The sequence below is a fragment of the Chrysemys picta genome, chromosome 8 (assembly GCF_011386835.1).
Source record: "Chrysemys picta bellii isolate R12L10 chromosome 8, ASM1138683v2, whole genome shotgun sequence".
Lineage (NCBI taxonomy): Eukaryota > Metazoa > Chordata > Testudines > Emydidae > Chrysemys > Chrysemys picta.
Genome location: NC_088798.1, coordinates 7,741,522 through 7,763,442, shown reverse-complemented (window position 1 = coordinate 7,763,442; position 21,921 = coordinate 7,741,522). Strand labels below are relative to the sequence as shown.

The 21,921-nt window shown below is 46.5% G+C and overlaps 1 protein-coding gene across 1 annotated transcript in view; it reads left to right on the top strand.

The window, feature by feature from the left end:
- AGBL4 (AGBL carboxypeptidase 4) overlaps positions 1-18,781 on the top strand; it is a 1,392,624-nt gene extending 1,373,843 nt beyond the window's left edge. Inside the window, exon 13 of the mRNA XM_005284894.5 lies at positions 16,322-18,781. Coding sequence (XP_005284951.2) covers positions 16,322-16,442 — 121 coding nt within the window. The 3' untranslated portion in view covers positions 16,443-18,781. The remainder of the gene's footprint in view (positions 1-16,321) is intronic.
- Positions 18,782-21,921: the final 3,140 nt, after the last annotated feature.

The window sequence follows — 21,921 nt, the reverse complement described above, 5'->3', positions numbered from 1 at the left end:
AATTTGGAAATTTTCGGCCAAATTACATTTTCAGAAAAAAACTATCTTTGGGTCAATCCAAATATTTCAGTGCTGACTTTTTTATTTTGTTTTTAAATTTATTTTATCTTCTATTCCCATAAGGCCAAAACTTGGTTCTGATTCATTTTGTAATGAGGTTTCTGCAGGAACATGCGTCAGTTGAGAAAAGTCGGCATTTTCGGAGGGAAAAATGTCCGGATGGAAAACGTTTGACCAGCTCTAGTGACAATATTTCTATAGCACATTTCAGTCTAGGCCACAGACCAGCTGTCAGAGATTCTTTTGAGAACGCTGCGTCTTAAGTATGTTCCACTTGCAGCCATTTTGGGAGATGCTTATTGACATGGTCAGATTGTACCCGTTCTGCTGGAGTAACTGTTGAAACGTTCTCCATCTCCCTTTCTCCACTGATGACTTTGACATAACAGTTTGTGGCCGGGATGAAGGGGGATCACCAGCTGTGCAGTTCTTATTGCTGTCCTTCTGCTGAGACCAGCAGGGCTGGCAATGAAAAGCATCTAGCATCTTCCTCCTCTCTTTTCCTCAAACTGAATGTATCATTTCTTCCAGACTCCTAGTGTCCACTGCCTCTGAGTCTGGGAAGCCAAACCTATTACAGAACCTAATTACCACCAGGCAGTGTAATGCCCTTCAGTAGCACTACTCAGTTACCTCAGCGTAAGGATTATTTTTTAAATTAAAGAGCCACTGTCAGGGCTAACAGAAGCATTGTAATCTCTTCAGACATCCATGCCCATCTCTATAGAGACAGATACACCAGAAGGGAAGTATATACATGTATAGAATCATTTTGCACAGTGTCAATTTCTTTTGTTACCCCCTCAGCTCTCTACTGGGGGGGAGGAGGGGGAGGATTCTTTTGCCTAGACTACTATCGCATACTACTGTAAATTTCTACATATTGGCTAATACGTACCCCAGAGACGATGTATGTTTAGGGAATAGATTTTAAGTGATCCATGTTGTTAATGTCCTGAAAGCTCAGTAAATATATCAGATTCTCCCAGTAAGTAAGTAGACAAATGCCTTTTCTATTTGTATAATGGGCTTATTTACATAACATATGATCATAGCTCTTGTGTGTGTGTGTGTGTGTGTGTGTGTGTGTGTGTGTGTGTGTGTGTGTGTATACAGGGCCGTCCTTAGGTATATGCAGCATACGCAGCTCTGTAGCGCACCCAAAAATTTGGGGCATCACCGGGACCACAGCGTCAACTTCTCATCTTGCTGAGGGGTCCTCGCCCCCCGCTCCGCTCCAGGCCCAGCCCCCACTCCACCCCTTCCTCAAGCCCTGCCTCCGCTCCGCCTCTTCCCACCCCTGCTCCACCTCCGCCCCACCTCATCCTGCTCCAGAAGTGCTGGGAGGGAGGGGGAGGAGTTGGTAAGCGCAGGGCTGCCAGCGCACGAGAGGCATGGGGGGGGGAAGGACAGAGAGGGGGAGCTTGGATCATCCACTAAATTTTCCCTGTGGGTGCTCCAGCCCCGAAGCACCCATCCACGGAGTCCGGGCCTATGACCGGGACCGCAGGTAGGAGCAGGCTGGCTCCTGTTCACCCGGGGTGCACTGCAGTGTCCTTAGTAGGCAGAAGGGAGAGGGTCTGGGGGTCAGGTCTCTGCGGGGGACCGGGACTCTCCGCACATTCTGTGAATAAATCAGAATTTTTTCTTCTTTAGTGCAAGTATAGTCCATCAGCATTAGAGTGTGCTTCATTTGTTTAAACTGTTTTAAATAAAGTGCATGTGGCAAGTTTTCCAATACAGTAAGCTTATGTTTGTGTTGCTAAGAGCAAGTCGGGCACAGGGACACCAGTTTAACAATGCTGTGTAGGGCCCCATAAATCCTAAGGACGGCCGTGTGTGTGTGTGTGTGTGTGTGTGTGTGTACACACACACACAGAGGTGAATGAAATGAAGTATTTCTTTGAAGCTGTCATGTTAACTGGAAACATGTTCAAGGAGAAAGTCCTAGAGCTACTACTGGGAAGAGAGTTTTGAAGCTTTAATTATGCCTTGGCTCGGAAATGACAAAAGAAATGGATCTGAATATATAAAATGGTACCAAATATCTATGTAATGGGGGCTAATTATATGGCACAGATATTCACTTGAACCAGGACATGTTTTGACTACAGTTTATGAAAATACATTATAACATTACCAGATTCTCCATACTCATGAAAGGAAGGCGGCAAAAAGTTAATACATATGTGAAAGGAAACTAATTGGATCCTTTGTGCCAGCTACTATACATGGAACAATGGTTGTTTGAGGGAATTAGTGCTGCTGAATGGTGCTGGATTGACAGGCCTTAAAATAATAATAGTCTGTGACACTTATGTAGCGCATTTGATCAGAGGATCTCAAAGCACCAAGAGTTAAGTGGCACTGTCCCCATCTGACAGACGGAGAATTTTAGGCATAGAACATGGAAATGACTTGCCCCTGGCTACATTTGAAGTCAAAGACATCTCTAGTAATAGATTTGAGGTTCCCTGACACCTAATCTAATGCCCTGGACCAGGCTGCCTGCCACTTAAAATCATCTGTTTACCGACAGATCTACTAGACGGGTGGTTCTCAAACTAGGGCCGCTGCCGCTTATTCAGAGAAAGCCCCTGTCGGGCCGGGCCAGTTTGTGTACCTGCCGCGTCCGCAGGTTTGGCCGATCGCGGCTCCCACTGACCGTGATTCACTGCTCCAGGCCAATGGGGGCTGCGGGAAGTGGCGCGGGCCGAGGGATGTGCTGGCCGCCCTTCCCGCAGCCCCCATTGGCCTGGAGCGGTGAACCGCGGCCAGTGGGAACCGCAGTTGGCCGAACCTGCGGACACGGCAGGTACACAAACCGGCCCAGCCCACCAGGGGCTTTCCCTGAACAAGTGGCGGACCGGCTTTGAGAACCACTGCCCTAGACCATTGGAAGTGGAAGGCCTTGTTTACATGTGATGGCCACTATTTTGGCCAACGCACCAGGAATTGAACCAGAGGCTTCCAGAGCTACAGCTTGAGCTGAAGTGGGGAACGCTAACGATTCATCTCTCTGCAAATTGGCACACAGAGGGACCTGTAACACGCTCACCAGCCAGCTACTTACACACAAAAGTTGTACCACTTTAACTCTACCGGTAAATAAAGTGGTACAATCCCTCTGCCTCCTAGCACAGATGCCGTTATTCCAGGATGAAAGGGAACAGCTTTCCCCATGAGGGATCTCTATACTGATATAACTGCATCCACAGGAGGGATTGCACTGACACAACTGCTCTGGTTAAAAATCACTGCCCTAAGTGAAATCGTTATCCTGGTACAAAAACTGTGCAGATGAGGCAGGTCGACATTTCCCTTATACTGACTCATGCCCCGTCCATCAATGAGGCTCTGTCCGGTACAGGAGGGGCCACTGCTAAAGTTAAGATGGGATGTCAGTCCTTGAAGTTGCTGCTGAGTCTGCCAACAAGTGTGTCGATTGTGGTGGGGCATTTTGTGTTGTGAACATCTGGAGGCTAGAAACTAATCTCAGACCCACCGACTCGACTCTTTCTCCCCCATCCCTGTTGCATCCCTTAGTGCACATCCATGGTGAATTACAGGATGAGGATAATTGTCGTATTCTCCTCACCCTTCAGTGGGGACTCCAGCCCCCTCCCGCTTCTCATACTTCTCTTTAAAAGGGTAATTGTCCCCATCCTCCCCACAGGAGACCAGCTCCCTCCAGCTCTTCCATGTCCTTTGCCACCACAGGGTGTCCCAACCCAACTCCACCCTCACTTTGCTCCATGCCTGCTCCTCACCTCTGCCTCCCTGACCCCTATAGACATCTGCATCTGGCCAGCTAGCCTTCCGCCTCCCCGTGTCTGAGCCTTTAGCTTAGCTCCCAAGGGAAGTGCATCCCAGAGCTCAGGGATCATTTCTCACTAGGACTAGTTTCAGGCAGTAAGTCCTGATTTGCCCTGGTTCCCTGCTCCTGGAATACTTCCCTGATTTCCAAACCAGCATCCCCTTCTACACCTTAAAAACAGCCAAGGGCCTGCATCATCTGGGAGAGAAGTGGTTATTTTCCTAGAGGCTAAGCTTCCCTTTTAAAATATGTAAGTGTGTGTTTAGATGACCCAATGTGGGGGAAAGGTTGTAATGTCCTCATATGTGCACTAATGAATTAAAAGCATTGCTGGAAACACTAGACACATTATGGAGTGAGGATATATGTGTCCTGGGAATCACTAATTAAGCACCAGAAACCTCAGAATTAGAAATCATTGGTCTGTTAGAGCTGTTTGAGCAGACAACATACCAGCTTAGCGTGAAGGACTTGGAACATTTCAGAGGGACTAAATCTAAGATACAGCTCACCTTGCAGCCACAGGCTGCTATCTAAGGGTGTGTTAAGTGCACACAGACCAGAAGAATACAGTTTAGAAAGTTCTAATGGCTTTATGAGAGACCTGTTGATAAAGCGAAGGGTACGTGACTTCCATTCCTTATTGTGCTCTTCTCCTTTACGCTCCTCAGTAACTCTCAAATTCTGCCACAGTTGTGTAAGAACCATAGAATATCAGGGTTGGAAGGGACCTCAGAAGGTCATCTAGTCTTACCCCCCTGCTCAAAGCAGGACCAATCCCCAGACAGATTTTTGCCCCAGATCTTTAAATGGCCCCCTCAAGGATTGAACTCACAACACTGGGTTTAGTAGGCCCCTGCTCAAACCACTGAGCTATCCCTCCCCCCAAGAGAAGTGGGGGGCTAGATCCCCCTTATTATAGGTGGGGCTGGTTCCAGGACACTGGAACTGGCTCCTGTGCTCCTTGGTCCATATGTAATAACCTCCTGGTAAAGATGGAAAGGCCATTTATTTCATAGGGTTTATGGAGATAGGTGAGGATAGGTTCCTGGGTAGGATTGGGCATGAGCCTTGGAGACGTTCTTGAGCCCATTCTTGTATTTTCCTTCTATTTCTTCCTTTGTTTATCATGTTGTCCCAGACGGTGTCCCTTACTTTGATCCAGCCTATGCTGACGTTCTTGTTTATACCTTGATGCTTCCAGTCTTGGCTAGTGGAATTCCCTCTGTAGTGGTCTTTCTAAATCCCTACTCTGTACACTTCAAGAACCGCATCAATAATACTGTGGCCAGTTTTCATACATGCTATGGGAATCGGGACTGAGACCACCATCTTGTTTCGTAGAAAACACTAAACCGCTGTTTTCTTTCCTCCTCTTCATCTTCCTATGTTGTTCTTCACTCTGCTTATTTGCTGCTGCATCCAACTCTGGGAAGCCTCTTAGTAAAACATTTTTTGATTGTTTTTAGGAGGAACACTATGGCCCAGCTCCTCCAAGATATTTAGGCTCCTAACTTCCACTGAAATCAGTGAACGTTAGGCTCCTAAATACCTTTGGGAATCTGTGCCTAAGGGCTCAATTGTCCCTTGGCCTACATGCCTGTAAGGAGAAGTAAGAGCCATCTTCACACCCCTACCTGGGCTGCCCAGGCCTTGGTCTGCATGTGTAGGAGTGGAGTATGAATAATGAGAGCACTTCACGCCGACAGCTCCCACATGGAGCAAGTGGGCAGGGAGGGCTGAAGAACAGGTGGAGCCCTGACTCTATTTCTCCAACTCTCCAGTGAGTGCAGTGGAGTTGGCGTGGTGAAGGGGGTCATTTACTGGGGATGTAGGATAGCAGCAAATTTATCCCTTCCCTGGGCCAATGGGGAAGCAGGGAGGGAATTATGCCTCCAAGGCACAATTTCTTCCCTGGGCTGTTCCTGGGACATCACTGCTCCATGCCATCCCATACATAGGCATGTAGCAAAGCCACAATCTAGTTCCAATAGAGAATAATAATTGTAACTGTTAGGTGCTCCTGCTAAGGTGCTGAGGTTCCACCCAATGCTTTGCAAATACAATAGGATACAGATACTACACCTCACATACCATCACATCTGCCTAATCACTCCTCAGGCACGAGAACATGTACAGACTAAAATGGTCTTCAATGTATTTCTAAAGACCAGCAGGGATTGTCTCAGATAGGGAACGTCCGGGACCAGTTCCTTCCATAGTCTTAGGGTAGCCAATATAAATGTAGGGAGGTGGTGGAATCTCCTTCCTTAGAGGTTTTTAAGGTCAGGCTTGACAAAGCCCTGGCTGGGATGATTTAGTTGGGGATTGGCCCTGCTTTGAGCAGGGGGTTGGACTAGATGACCTCCTGAAGTCCCTTCTAACCCTGATATTCTATGATTCTATATTCACCCACCAGATTTGGTGCTACCAGACAGAAGCTAGAGGAGCAGTGCAGAGTGTGGTAAATCATGCAGCTGGTTCCTAATGCTAGTAATAAACTGTACTGGAGAGTTGGGAGTCAGTCCCTTTACACCGTAGAAGGAAAACTCATATGGGCGCACCCGATGGGTCAAACTTCAATATAAATTATACTGGGATAAATCTGAAAAATCCCACTGCCTCCAGTGGAGTTGCTTCGGATTTACACTGGGGTGAGATCAGAATCTGTCCCTATTTGTTTTAGCCATGAGTCCTTGGTTACGGAAAGAGATGAGATTGGTGCATTGTTAGCCATGCTGCCCTACTGGTGCAGTGACATGACACAAGAAAAGGCAATGGTTTGCCCACCAAATGCTTATACTAATTGAAAAAACCGACTTTCTGGACCTTTCAGTAAATTCGATTCAATTAACCGTCTCCATAGGCCAGAAATAGTCAAGTCAAACGTACAGTCTTCCACATCTGCTGATGGAAAAGTGACTCCGATTCCAGATTTACATTCCAGCAGCACTGACAAATGGCCACAGCCGCTCAGAGCTGTGTGTGCATGGTTTGAGTGCCTCCACTCCTTCCTTTTGGTGCCTTGTTAATAAGAAATAAAACTGACTTGTGACTTTAATGAGAGACTTCCTTGGAGCCTTCCCCCTCGAGGCATCTGCAAGTCAGGCTGCTTCTCTTGCCCACAGAGGGCTCAGGGCTCTTAACCTCCTAGGGCTGCTTGTAATGTCAACAGCTCACACTTCTCTACACAAGAGGTAGCAAGTAGACTTAGTTAGTTCTTGAGACACTGAAAAGCATCCAGTTTGTAAGTGCTATTGGCAGTGCTTCCTGCACAGACACTGCTAAATAAATGATATATTTTCCTTCTCTCTCCACTACACCCTGCCCATAAGAAGGGGGGCGGGGAGAAATCACATAAATAATATAAGGAGAAAACAAACCTGTTCTCAACATTTCCCATTAACAAATCAGGATCCTTCCCAGAAGAGGAGAATAGCAAACTTCTTCTTGTGAATTTTATTACGACGACATGGGAATGCTGTGGTAGGTGCAGTTCCCACTTCCTACCAACAGGTGTCACCAGCATGAATTACAACTATTCTATAGGTTTCAGAGTAGCAGCCGTGCCTGTCTGTATCCGCAAAAAGAACAGGAGTACTTGTGGCACCTTAGAGCCTAACAAATTTATTTGAGCATAAGCTTTTGCGGGCTAAAACCCACTTCATCAGACGCATGCAGTGGAAAATACAGTAGGAAGAGATATACACAGAGAACATGAAACAATGGGTGTTACCATACACACTATAACGAGAGTGATCAGTTAAGGTGAGCTATTACCAGCCGGAGAGAAAAAAAACTTTTTGTAGTGGTAATCAAAATGGCCCATTTCCAGCAGCTGACAAGAAGGTGTGAGGAACTGTAAGGGGGGAAAATAAACATGGGGAAATAGTTTTTGTCAGGTTGTAGCCATCCATGGGTGATGCCTTGGGATACGTCACAAGCTAACACAGAAATTATGCCTCGTGACAGTATCATTTACCTGCTGCCTACTCTTTTGTGTTCAGACAGCACCAGGCTACATCAGTTTCTAAAAATCAGCATTCCTTTCCCAAGTAGGTCAATGTATTTTAAAAAAATTGCTGAGAATTCAAACAACTTTAATCTGATTTCCAGGGCGGCAAATTGCATTAGAAATGGAAGCACTCTTACAATTTAAAGGCAAATTATATGTTTTGCCTTGAATTAATTTTTGTTTTTCCCCCTTTGCTATTGATAATTATAATCTGTCAGTTTACTCCTACATGCATCTGCACGTATTATGCAGATCCCGATACTTGTAGCTGTCGTTAAAGAAAACCTTTCAGGTTTTAAACTGTGACACATTTGCGTGGGTTCAATGAAAAGGATCCATTTACGGCGTTCTGGGAGATTTGCATTGCTTGGCTAGCCTCCAGCGGAGGGGTTCGCAAAAATACCATGTTACAACAATTACCCTGTCAAGGGCTGAGAAATCACAATCCCGGCTGGAACAATGAAGCCCTGGAGTTCAAGCACACACTAAACACACTCCCAAACCGCAGAAAACACATAAGGTTAGATCATGCCTTGAGGCACTCCCATGAGCAAATGATGGTGTATAAACCGCTGTACTCCAGGAGCAGGCCAGGGGAACATACTATCTCCAGGAAACAAAGAGGGGAGTAAATTTACTGTTGCCCTGGACCATCCATTGGTAAAGTTACTATCCCTTCCTCCCTGCTGGCTCAGCTACTCCCTAGCAAGTGGGATCCTGGAGTCAAAGCTCCATCCCTTCCCTGCCTTCCTCCCATTCCCCTCCCCCAACTCTTCAGTCCCAGAAGGAGTTCCTATGCTCCTATGCAGGTGGCCCAAAGTCTGGGTTGTAGCTGTGGATATGGGAATATAGTCAACATGACAGTCTAATCCAGACTTTCGTTCTATAATATATACGCCCTGACATATGATATTTTGCCACTATGGGATGAGGGGAGACAGAGGGACACCACCCACATAGCAGTGGTTGTGCCTGCGACCGAGAGAGAAGCACTTGCAAGTAGAGCTGGGCAAAAGTTTGCAACCGAAACTTTTTGGGGTGAAAAATGCAGATTTGGGTAGACCGACATATTTTGCAAAATCATGTCGATTTCACCAAAGCATTTCAGTTAAAATAAATGAGATTAAAATCGTAACCTTTGGTTTCACCCTTTTCAAAACGAAATGTTAGGATTCAAGCTGACGTCTTGTTTTGAAATTTCCCTCAATTTTATATAAACGGTGTTAAAAGAAAAAGCTTTAAATCCAAACAAAATGGTTCAATGGATCCGAAACATTGGTTTCGACTTTTTGCTTGGCAAGATTTTTTTTTTAAAAATAATCATTTTGGATCAACCTGAAATGATTTCTCGCAACCCTCCGGGGGTTTGTAACAACCAGTGACCCAAATAATCACTTTTTCACACGGTATAAGGTGAAAGATGGTGCTTCTCACAGCAGTAACCGGGAGCCTTCCCCAAGTGCAGCAGAATGCGTTTCCATTGCTCTGTCCCAGTGAGTAGGTCAAGTCCTCCTGGCAGCACTGTGACACACGGCCCCCTCATCCATGATGGCATGAGCTGGTGCAAATGGTACACGCACATGCGTGCACACAGGGGTGGGGGGTTGAATTTGTGCTTTTTGTCCTTAAAATAGGCAGTTGTATCCACCAAAAAATCAATACCTTGTCAGCTAATGTCTAAGGATTTCGGACCATTCCTATAACGTGGTAAATTTGTTTTCATTGTTTATAATTGGCCTAGGTTTGGAACATGTACATTACCTAACTGCCAGCGCCTCCGCTTGCATTATCTGCTGTGCCATTTGATTTCTGTTTTTATCTTTCAAACCTGTCAGGCGTTCCCAGAAATGTCAAACGTGGTGCCAGTTACTTGTGCCGCTCAGAGACTGAAACATTTGAATTAATCAGTTGTTAATTGTTTGTTTGGAAAATGTGCGTCTTGTATACCTAGGAAACATTGTAAAAATTAGATCATCAGCTACAGCAGTGCAGGAAGAGTCCATTGTTTTGTAACCATTTTCAATTCCAATGAGCCTATTTTGATCCCTGGCATGTGGACATGTATAACCCTCTATTTCTTGCCCTTTCAACATAAGATCCAATTAAATTTGTTCCCCTTTCATTTGCAGGCTGCAGAGTCACTAGTTAAAATCTACCCCTTATCAGCTGAGTGCTTAGTCTGTGGACAAACCTAGGATAAAAAAGTAGGCGTGTGGTAATCATCATCGATACAAAGGAAGATTGGAATATTGTATAGGAAGATCTGGATGTCCTTGAAGATTGGAGTAATGGAAGTGGGGTGAAATTCAATAGTACAAAGTGCAAGGTGATACACTTAGAGTCGAATAAGAAGAACTTCTGTTATAAGCTGGGAGTTCATCAGTTGAAAGCAAGAGATGAAGAGAGAGACCTGGGTGTGTGGGTCGATCACAGGGTGACTATGAGCCACTAATGTGATGCAGCTTCAAAAAAATCCCTGAGATCCTAGGATGTACCTGGTAAGGCATTTCCTGTAGCGACAGGGCAGAGTTAATGCCATTGTACACGGCACTGGTAAGATCTCATTTGGAATATGGTATACCATTCTGGTCACCCATGTTCAAGAAAGATTAATTCAAGCTGGCACAGGTGCAGAGAAGAGCTACTAAGGAGGGGGAATGGAGGCCCTATCTTATCAGAGGAAATTGAAGAGCTTGGCTTGTTTAGGCCAGCGAAATGAAAGCTGAGAGGGGAGCTGATTGCTCTCTATAAATACATAAGGGTGGTAAACACCAGAGAGGGTGAAGAACAATTTAAGCTGAAGGACAGTGTTGGCACAAGAAAAAGTGGGTGTAAACTGGCCATGAGCAAATTCAGGCTGGATATCAGAAGAAGGTTCCTAACCATCTGAGGGATGAGGTTCTGGAACATCCTCCAAATTGGAGTTGTGGGGGCAAATAACTTAATTAGGGTTGAGAGAGAGATGGAGAAATTTAGGAGTGGGATTGTATGATGGGGTTGCTTGTGATGGGTAGGGGGTCCCATCCAGTTTATGTCTTATGTTCCTAAAATCTCATGCTTCTGGGCTTTAGACAGTCACCTGCAGGGATCAGGAAGGGAGCTGTTAGCTACCTTTCCACACTGTGTGGGCAGGAAGGGACAAGCTGCTTCCAGCCACAGGGGAGAAGGGGGGGGGAGGGGAGAGAAGAGATGAACTCTGCTAAGACACAGGCCAGGTCATCCCTTCCCCCCGAAGCAGCTCCCGTCCCTTCACTCCCGCACAGTGCTGAAAGGCTGCTGCTGGCCACATTCTGGTGTGAACCCTGGCGGAAATCTGAGGAGGGGGGCATGTGACCCTGCGTGCCCCCGTACATGTTGCCTCAGGAAGACACTGTGCCAGGTACCAGGAGAGGTGGGTCTGTCCCAGGGGCCCAGCCAGGCATGGAGGGCAGAGAGCGCAGGGCAGGAAGGGGAAGGTCCGTTGGTCACACCCCCTCACCCGTGTGAGAGAGGTGTATAGGAGTATGTGTGTGTCACCTCTCCCCGTGTGAACCCTAAAGCCTTAAAGATAAGAAGTAAATAAAAAGAATCCAATTATACAGTATTTCTTTTTAATGGGCTCAGTCAATTTGATGTTAATTTGAACCTTTGTACTGCAGAGTTCTGATTGGCTGCTGTTGTACTCGCTTGAATGCAGATAATTTTACCAGGTGTCCCATATTCAGCATAGGGAAATATGGTCGCCCTAAACTTGTGCATTGGTGCACCTCAGTCCCTTCTGTTCTTTGCCTGTGGCCCATAATAGGCCCATGATATACAGATCGGACGAGATGATCTGTTGGTGTCTTCTGACCTAAAATTCTATGACTCTATAATCTGTGTGTATAAAAGTGCCCAAGACCAAAGACGGTGTCTTGCTTGCACTGTGAATCCCAAGGCAATAATCTGCCCTCCATTATGTACTTTTTCTAAAGTCTATTCTTTTATATACACCACGTTCTTGAGTTTACTGGACCATTTGCATAGCCTAAGAATTACAAATTCCTAAAGAGTTAGAATGACTCAGACAGTTTCTGTATTTGTTAACAACGGGTAATACATTGGGCTTAGGGCATATGTGATCTTGGCTCTCTGTTGTCTGGCTTAGATAGCTGATGTAAGTTGAAGTAGTAGCCCCATTTTGCAAACAAGGGAGGGAAAAGAAGGCCCTAGGACACTAGTCATCAGTGTGGACTCTGCCAATGCCAAGTTGCAGACTTGAACTATTTTTCCTGTTGAAATTAGAGTGGTTCAATTTTTTATACCCTAGGAAAAAATTGTTTTCCACATTTCCTTACCTCAGAAATGGTTTTTTTAGGGCGCAATCAAGTGTGGCAAATTTCAGCATAAAGGTGACTGTGTTTAGATTGCTGGAGAGGTATGTTTTGGGTACATAGTAAGTTGACTGCAAGTTTTGATCTAAGTATGGCCTTGTAGCTGGCATGCCAAGTGCCCGGGAGAGTTAAGTTTGCAGAACAGTTTGCCATTACTGTAACATTAATGATCATGTGCTCCATGAGCACCTCCGAAAAGCCATAGTTAGATCACTGGCTGCTGTCAGTTTATTGTATTTCCAAAATCACCTTGTCGTATGGACCTGAAGTGAACAGTGCTCGTGGTATTCATGAACCAGCAGATGCTATAGTTCACCAGGTACTTAGATTACATCTAAAAATCACACCGTAAAATCTATTGCTGCGGCTGAAAGGTGAAGCACTGTTTCCCTTATCTGTGTTACAAATAACACCCTAGATTATTAAAAATGAGTGAGTTTTAAAGATCTGTTTTATCTTCTTGCCCCTGATCATATTGTTGTACTTCTTCACTTCACTCAGTGGACCGGGAGTAATGAGACTGGTCAGTTTCACTTTCTGGGGATGGGTCTGGACTATGCTAGTCTAGTTTGACGCCAGAGTAACTGCATAGAAATCAAAGGATTTGTACCGGAGTAAAGAGGGAGCGATGCTGTGAAGAATCAGGCCCTTTGTTTCTGATCAGTTTCATGTTTGTTCTTAAGCATTTACTGCAGCTGCTGTTGGGTTTCGGTTTCCATCACTGAGCCCAGAAATATTCATATTTAATCAAATAAAACATAAAAAGCCCGTTCTTCATTCAATCTCCAGGCACATTAGGTTCATGAGTCCCCCATTTCCACGCCAAACCAATTGTTTTATTTAAATGTAAACAGTCCCCTTTTCAAAACATCATTGTGCCTTAGGATGGTGATTTAGCAAAAGGAAGTACCGTGTAAACGTCCATTATTTTCACATCTATTTTAACAAATCTTTCTACTAATAAAAACAAAGGAGCTAACCAATATCCAACTACGGTTACAGCTCCCGGGTGAAAGTAGATCCCTCCATATTATCAATGTGACATCAAGGAGTAGCGGCAACTTGGTTCAGTGCCTAGGATTAGGAATCAGGAGACCTAGCTGCTCTTCCCAGCTCTGCTCCAGAGCTGCTGTGTGGCCTTGGACAAATCCCTTCACTTTCCCCCCCCTTTGTTTATTTCAGTTGTAAATCTCCTTGGGGCAGGTACTGTCTCTCATTACTTGTTTGTACAGCACCTTGCACAACGGGAGCGTGATCTTGGTTGGGCCTCTAGGCGCTGTGGTGGTCCATGTAAGTAATAATACTCCTCAAGGTGATGCTCAGAGGACAGGCAGGATGTTGCTGATCACTTAAATATTAGACCAGGAGTCTGGGGCCAGCTCTATTTGTATCTTCTCAGAGCAGCAGCGGATGAACAAACAGCACTGGCAGCATGACAGCTAAATGGACTCCTTCATCGGGGAGAGACTCAAGAGATACAGACTGTGTAGAATAAGGCAACTGAGTCAGTGAGGGCAGCACGGAGGGTTGATCTAAGCCTATCAGTCATTGTGAAGCAGGTTGATGGCATGTTTTGTTTTCTCTAGTCAGGCTGGAAACTGATCCCTCGGTTTATAATGGAGAAGAAAATCAAAAGTCGTCTCTGGTTTTATAGCTGCCCAATGGCCAGGTTGGCTGGAGCGAGATAATTACGTGCCATGCCAAGATAAGGAAGAGGTGAAATAGAAGGATATTATTTGTGAACCAGGCAGAGGGGTAAGTTATGGCCGCCCCAGTGCAGGTGGCGTACAGGGAGGCCTTTCTCCCCCCGCTGAATGCACCTTGCACAGAGGGCAGCCATAATTCACTCGCAAGCTTGCAGAGCTCAGCGGACGGGGTGCTGGCTAGTCTACTGCTGTCAGCACTAATCGCCCCAGAGAGGGCGTGTGTGGGCAGGGAGGGACAAGTACAAATGCCTCTTTGCACTGCGCTCCTCCAGCGCCCGAGAGACGTTGCTGCTTTTCAACAGGAAGATGCCTAGGGTCTCTGCAGCTTCTTCCCAGATGCAGCATCCGGAGAGGCAGAGCTCAGCCTAAATCACGTAACGCTTTGCGGCCTTTCAGGCCCAATTCTGCACTGCAGGCCCACAACTGCCAGGAGCTGCATGAGTGGCATCAGAATCCGGGGTGGAGGATATTGATTTAGTTCGGCCCAGCCAGGGGCGGCTCCAGGCACCAGCGCAGCAAGCACGTGCCTGGGGCGGCAAGCCGCGGGGGGCGGCCTGCCAGTCGCTGTGAGGGCGGCAGGCAGGCGGCTTTCGGCGGCATGCCTGCAGGAGATCCGCCAGTCCCGCGGCTTCGGCGACGGGGATGCCGATGGCGCGGGACCGGCGGACCTCCTGCAGGCATGTTGCCGAATCTACGTGACCAGCGGACCACCCACAGGTGCGCCGCCGAAAGCCGCCAGCCTGCCACGCTTGGGGCAGCAAAAAACATAGAGCCGCTCCTGGGCCCAGTGCTAGATTTTGTTTAAAAAAGAGAGGGGCATTACAACCTAACAGGAGTTAAATGTCTCAGGAGTTGTAAAGAATGAAGCGGAGAGAGGCTTATTTAAAAATAAGAGTAGCGAACACTTCCCTGTGGTGCTGGGCACAACCAGGACAGCACTCTGCTTGGGCGTGAGAAGCAGGAAGTGAAACAGACTAGAAACAAAAGTGACACTATCTGGGTCTGTTTCATTGAAGAAGCTGAAGGTGAAGGGCAGAAAAGTAAACAAGTAGCAAAAGCAATGAAAAGAAAATGAGACATTTCCAAGGCTTTGAGTCTTAATAATCTAAGTAGGGCCTGGATATGTAGGGTGGGAAGTCGCAGGGGTTCTGAGCTGGTCTCTCTCTGCTCCCGTTGAAGTTGGTGGTGCAACTCCCTTGGACTTCACTGGCAGCAGGGTTTGCCCAGTGGAAAGAGATAGGACCCATCGTGGTGACAGGATTCAGCCCAAGAGCTGAGGCACTCTCAATTCCTATCGCAATATTGGCAAAGAAGCCCAAGGAAATTCCGGCTGTTTTACACCCATGGATGAACTTTGCATTAGCAAGCTCAAGGTTAGAGAGGTTGGAAGGAATTCGGAGAAGAGCATCAAATGTCACTGAGGCTGGAGGGGCTGACTTCGGAGAACATTTGAACAGTATTCAATATAATAGTTTGACTCAGGGCTCGTCTACACGGTGCCGCAGTCCAGATGACGGCGGTGTGAATTGTAAAGTGCTCTAACGTGCTGCGCTCAAACTGCCCTGTGTAGACCCTGCTGGCATGAACGAAAAGCTTTATGTCAACATAGTCCTGGCTGAACATGACTACGTCACGAGAACTTGGCACCTTTCTGTTTGCACCAGCAGTGTCTACACAGGACGGCTAGAGTACCCTGCAATTCACACACCCCTAATCTGGACTGTGGCGCTGTGTAGACAGGCCCTCGGAGGACATGTGTGTCTGCCAGTAGTGGGGGAAAGGGCATACGTGTGATGGCCACCATCTCAGGGACTGAAATGGGGACCTCCAGAGCTAAAAGCATGAGCAGCTATGACTTGAGCTGAAGAATGAGGCTTTGGAACCAGCTGCTTTGGATATCCTCTGTGGACTGGCATAGAGGCAGGACCTGTAACGCACGTTCGCCAGTGGGTTACATACACATTGGAGAAATACTCCACAGTGGTGCAAGGGGGGATAACTAGGAGAAATTGTGTGGAATAAAGCAAAGAGAATTTTTAGTTGAACACCAGGAAAAATGGCTGTGAGATTACTAGACAGTGGAATGAGGGAAAAGGTAGAAACCTTCTCCAAACGGAAGAGGTAGAACCCCCATCACCAGGAATATATAAAGTTTGATTGGAGAAAACACTGGAGACTTGTGGAGGGAATAATCCTGCACTGGTCTGTAATAAATTAGACTTCCAGTTGAAGTCTCACTTGCAAACACACTCATTGCTCTGAGATTCTGCACAAAGGTTTTCCTAAGAACATCTCAAATGTGTGGTTTATGCAGTGCCGCAAGACTGTGTTACTTCACAATGGTTTTCTTCCCTCTCTTTTCCTTTTTCAGGAAAGAAAAAATGCCCTCCTTTAAATGTGCCACCCAGCGGGGCCCAGGGAATAGCCACCCAGGCCGCAAGCTACAGAAGAGAAGCCAGACGAACCCTACGGAGCTCTCTCACTCGTCATAAGGACATTGGGAAGCAGGCACTGCAGAAGTGGAGTTGGATCAGCCCCTTGGGGGGTTGAAATTGGTCTTTCTTGTCCCCCCAGATAAGTAAAATAACAAATAGTCGGGGTGGGGTGGGGGGGAGGCGAAATCAGCTAGAAATGTTACTCTTGATTTTCTTTTTACCAATGGTAAATCAGTTCCAGGTCTTTTGGCGCAGCTCTGAAAAATGTGAACAGATTGATTCACAAAAATCATTAATGGCAGCTGAACAGCCATTAGTTACAAAGCGGGGGGGGCCCAAACCTCTCCCCCTCTCTGTCTTTAAAGGAGTCGTTGATTCACTAAGCAAACAATTCAAAGCCCCCCATCACCCAGTGCAATGTCTACCCCTTTAGTGTAAAATTCAGAAGGCTTTATGCAAGTCTCATGTGCTATTGAGATACCGTGTGCTATCGTGTATAGAAATAGCCCCTGGGGGTAAGCAGGCATGCTCCCATGTACCTGGCTTTGTGCCATCCTTCATTTCCTGGCACATAGTTTTGCTCTTCCATCAGCTCTTGTCATGAGAGACTCCTGTAGCACTGTTAATTGCGAGAGACACATGCACACCAATGTGTGTGATGGTTCTCGCTCACAGAGCCTGAGCTGAGCTGTGATGGGGGAGGATGTGTGGTGCCCAGGTAGGACCCTTGGGTGTCATTATTGTGCCTGCAGAAGCCAGTTCCAGGCATTACACTCCCCAGCAGCCCAGGCTAGACCTGTATAAGAGGCATAGCCTGTGTTCCCCAAGCAGCTGCTGGGTAATGGACAGGAATACGCCCAGACCTGCCCCCAGTGCAATGCAAACTGTTGGCAGCATTGATTGGCCTCCCCTTCTTGGTTACTTCATGACGGGGCTGAGGAGCAAAGCATAGGGGGGACCCCCTGACTCTTCTTCCCCCACCTCCACAAGCTAGTCTGGCCCATAGTATCTACACGCATTGAAACTTGTGCTAAAAGCCATCTCCAGCGGGCAGCCTCCTCCCCAGGCCTCATGTGACCGACCTGAAGGGTCCCTCTGCTTTCCAGGGAAAGCGAGTTGAAACCTGACCACTGTTCCCTTCTGGGATCACCTTCTGCAGGTTCTATGGGGTTAGTGATGGGCTCGAGCTCTCCATTCCCGAACCCTGGGGAAGTTTAGATCTGGATCTTAGGGCCAGATTCTCAGCGGCTGATCCCCGATCCTGGGCCGGCCACGGCGCTGAAAAGGCCCTATGCAAAACTGAAAGCAGCTTTAGTTCATTACACTGGCTGCAGTTGTGTCACATGGACATGCAGCAGCTGGGCATCTGGCAAAGCGTCGGGCACTCCGCCTCCCTCTGAATATCCTCATCCTGTCCCCAACATGCCCCTGTCTGGTGAGTGTACATGGCTCTCCGTGGCAAGAGGATTCCCCTCTCTTAGGAGAATGCTTGGCTGGCCCATTAGGGCAGCTTTCCACTTGCTTTGCACTGACAAGGAAGCCCAGAGCAGGCAGAGTCAGGGCAGAAGATACGGCTTCGAGTTCTGCGGCTCGGGTACAGGTCTCACCCACAGCTATACGGCGATGTTTGAATAGACAGCCAAACCTACAGCCTGTGCATCAGTTGTGTCATCCCCCCCCCCCCACACACACACACACAGCCTCATGGTGGGGGTAAATGAGGGCAGAATACGGCCCTGTTTGGATCTGAAAAAGAAGCAAGTCCCAAGAAAGCGACAAAACTGTAAATGCACAGATGTTGTCAAATACAATCCATCAACCTGATTTTTTTTAATCTCTGGGAAGGGGAGAGACGGGAGAATAGGAAACAAGTTGAGAACAAGAAATAAGATGACCCACGGGAAGGAAAATGATAAAAACAAACTCAATATTGTCAGCATTTCAAGGTTACAGGGTTAAACTGTGTGCATTTTTAAGGAGGGTGAAATGCCTTAATATGATGAATACCAATGCATCTAAAAGGCACAGTGCTGCTTTCCTGGCTCTATAAGCAGAGTAATGAAGAGTGGGTGACAGCATGATAATTAAAATGACCTCTTGGAGATATGGATTAGAAGGCACGCAGAGCGGGGATAACTTGTCCTTTGAATTAATCTAGTGTTAATTTATTACTATAGTTGGATTTTATAAGGTTTTAGTGGAAGACTTTCAAAGTTGGTTTACTTGGAGGAAAAAAAAAGTTCCCTTTGCATATTGATTGAAACAAAACAGTTGCAGAATTCCTTGGTGTTTCTTTCTGAATGGCTCCATGTATCTAGGATTTCAGGATATTCTAGGATATTCGTTGGAGAAGCTACTCTGGAAAGAATGAATAAAGTGATAAATGCAACAACTGAGCATGTCTTTGCATTTTCCTTCTCTTCCTCCCTGCAGCTGTGCTCACAATCCTTGGGGTTGGCTGGACAGTGAAGGATGGCTAATGGAGGCATGGTCACTGTCCTGCTACCAGTTCTCAAAGGTTCCTATCATTTGGCTTCTGTATTCCTACTGTTTTAATTTACATGGATATTTATTTCTTTACACAATGCACTCTTTGCCAGAGGATGGTGTGAAGGCCAAGACTATAACAGGGTTCAAAAAAGAACTAGATAAATTCATGGAGGATAGGTCCATCAGTGGCTATTAGCCAGGATGGGCAAGGATGATGTCCCTAGTCTCTGTTTGCCAGAAGTTGGGAATGGGCAACAGGGGATGGATCACTTGATGATTACCTGTTCTGTTAATTCCTTCTGAAGCACCTGGCTTTGAGATAGTCAGGAGATAGGATACTGGGCTAGATGGACCCTTGGTCTGACCCAGCATGGCCATTCTTATGGCTTTATTGCCATGGAGATCAATCTCTTCACTCCTGACCTGCCTCTTTCCATTCAATCCTGCATCTCAGCCTGACCCTTCCTCCAATGTACTCCACCATCACCTCCTCTGCAACTTCATGTGCATTTCTACAGTACAGTGGGGGTTCAATCCTGCCTGTGGATCTGGCCATCACTACAATAGAAATATTAAATAATGATAATATCTGGGACCCATCATCTCCCAAGCGATAACCCTGGCCCTGCCACCAACTTGGGCAAGTCATTCCACCTTTCTGTGTTCCCATCTGTAAACAGAGAATAATAATAATAAATTGGGGCCTGATTTGACCATCCTCCCATTGAGTAGTATTTTACTCTGCAAGCAGTCCCATTCAGAGTGTGGTACAACATGAGTAAGGGTGGAACAGGCAGGCTCTTAATGTTTGTACTATGTGAAATGCTACATAAGTGCTAAATATTGTACCAAATTAAATCTCTCCTGGAATTCTGCAGGGCCAGCTTTGTGGAAGTTGTTTCTGATAGTCAAGGTGTATGTGTTTTGGATGGAGACAGATGGACCAATGCATGCAAAATGCAGGCAAGAGAACTCCCCCATTCCACATAGATTAGCGACATACAGTGATCCTATATCTCCTAGCTCATCATCTCCTTTACGGTCAGTTTTTTTGGAAGGGAAAACAGTTATCTACACATAAGGGTGAAGATTTTCTTTAAAAGAATGATGTCTATTAAAGGTCTGTGGATTAAGGGGACAGATGCCTGTATGGAGCATACAAAGATCTCCAGGGAGGACAACATGACACAGCTGTGTGATGAGGTGGTTATTTACAGCGACAAAAAAGGAAAAAGAAAGTGCTTTCAGGCAGCTGTATTTTACAACCAATACCAAATATTTATAATATTTTTCTGTCACAGCAAGGTATGGTTCTGTCGTTAATATTAGCAGCAATAAGGTTGTCCTCTGGTCAGAGCTCAGACCAATGGATAGGAGAAAAGGCTCCTTTTTTTTTGAAGCAAGAGGAATGTGTGGGGCTAGGAGCCAAATTCAGCACAGGTCTAAGCAGCCCCAACTCCCCTTGACTTGACTAGGAAAACCAATCAGTTCCATTTTATGTGATGCCAAATGGTCTCTGGAAAGTGCATTTAGAAATACTTCTTTACACATCACCAAGTTGTCTGACATGCATACCCTGCAGCAGTGAGTTTCACAGGCCAATCAAATACTAGGAGAAGACTAAATAGTTACATTACTATTTTGCAAAGAAATAGGAGCTTTTATTTCCTCTCAAGGGCCATTTATTAGATTTATTTTTTGCCTATGGATGGACATATGGGGCCCTTGTTTAAATGAAATGACAGCTGCATGTGTGGATTAGAAACAAATGTGTTCCTTATGAAACAAAGATCTTATGGAGAAAGCCCACGGTAAGAGACGTGCATATGAAATACACATGTATATCGGTATGTAGAAGAAGCGAGGAAAGCAAGAGATGGCTGGCTGGCCCCGTCTGTTAAGGTAACCTAGACTATAAGGCACAGCCCTGCATTGGGAGTGGTGTTGATGCATTGCCCATGGAGTCACCTTGCAGCCCAGTGTGTGAGGGGAGCTCGCCCACCTTCCAGATGCATGCGGTGTCCACTACCACAGCAGGCTGCCTCTGCTAGCTGGTGCAGCAGGGGCCAGGACGCCCAACGCTTAGGGGAGAACAGCGCTAGTGTGGAAGCTGGAATCACCTGGCTCTTCCGCTCCCCTCTCCCCCGCTCCCCCTCCCTCCCACATAAGCAACACCTGGGCACGTAGGGTTTGAGCCCAGGCCCACTGAAGTCCAGTGGAAAGACGCCAATGAGCTTTGGATCAGGCCCAGAGACAAGACAATAGAAGAAAAGTGATCTCTAAAAAGAAGACTTGTCCCAGTTGCCAGCTGTGAACCATTCCTGTGTCGTCTTCTTGAGAAGACACTCTGTGTCTCAGAGGCACTTGGACGTACATTATCGATCTGTACGATAAAACACTTTGATAACTCAGGGATCGGCAGCAAGGCAGAAGACAAGGGTCAGGTGCAACCAGGGCTATTTTAGAGGTTCAAAATCCCCGAGACGGGTCCCAATACTGGGCATCGTGCCAGATTTTGGAAAATGCATTACTATGTAAAATGACTCACCCTTTTATTCTGGCACAAATCGAGGCTCTTTGGTTTTGGGGAGGTGGAATCAGTTACATGCGCGCACTGGTCTCTCCCTGATCCTGGGAGACTACGCCCCTAGGACGTGCAATGGCGAATTAGCTCCCTGTACACAGAGGCTGATTCATGAATATTAAACCACTGAAATTACCTTGTTTTCTGTGCATCCCGCTCTCCTGACATGAAAATCCTGCCGCAACCCCCTGCGCAGACAGTCTAACTCTGTTGAATTGGACCCTCGCTGTGAGGGGATTATATATTCTGACTGGGGCTGCGTTTGCAATTATTTTCTCTGCTGCACCAAAGACCTTTACTGCAGAGCTGCAAACCAGTTATAGGAACATGAAATGCTTTGACTTCTTCACTAGGGAAACATTAATCAAATCACAGGTTATGTCCATTACAGACTATGGCAATATTGTATACAGGAATTCCCGGGAGAAGCGTCTACAAAAATTGGAATCTCTCTATAACCAT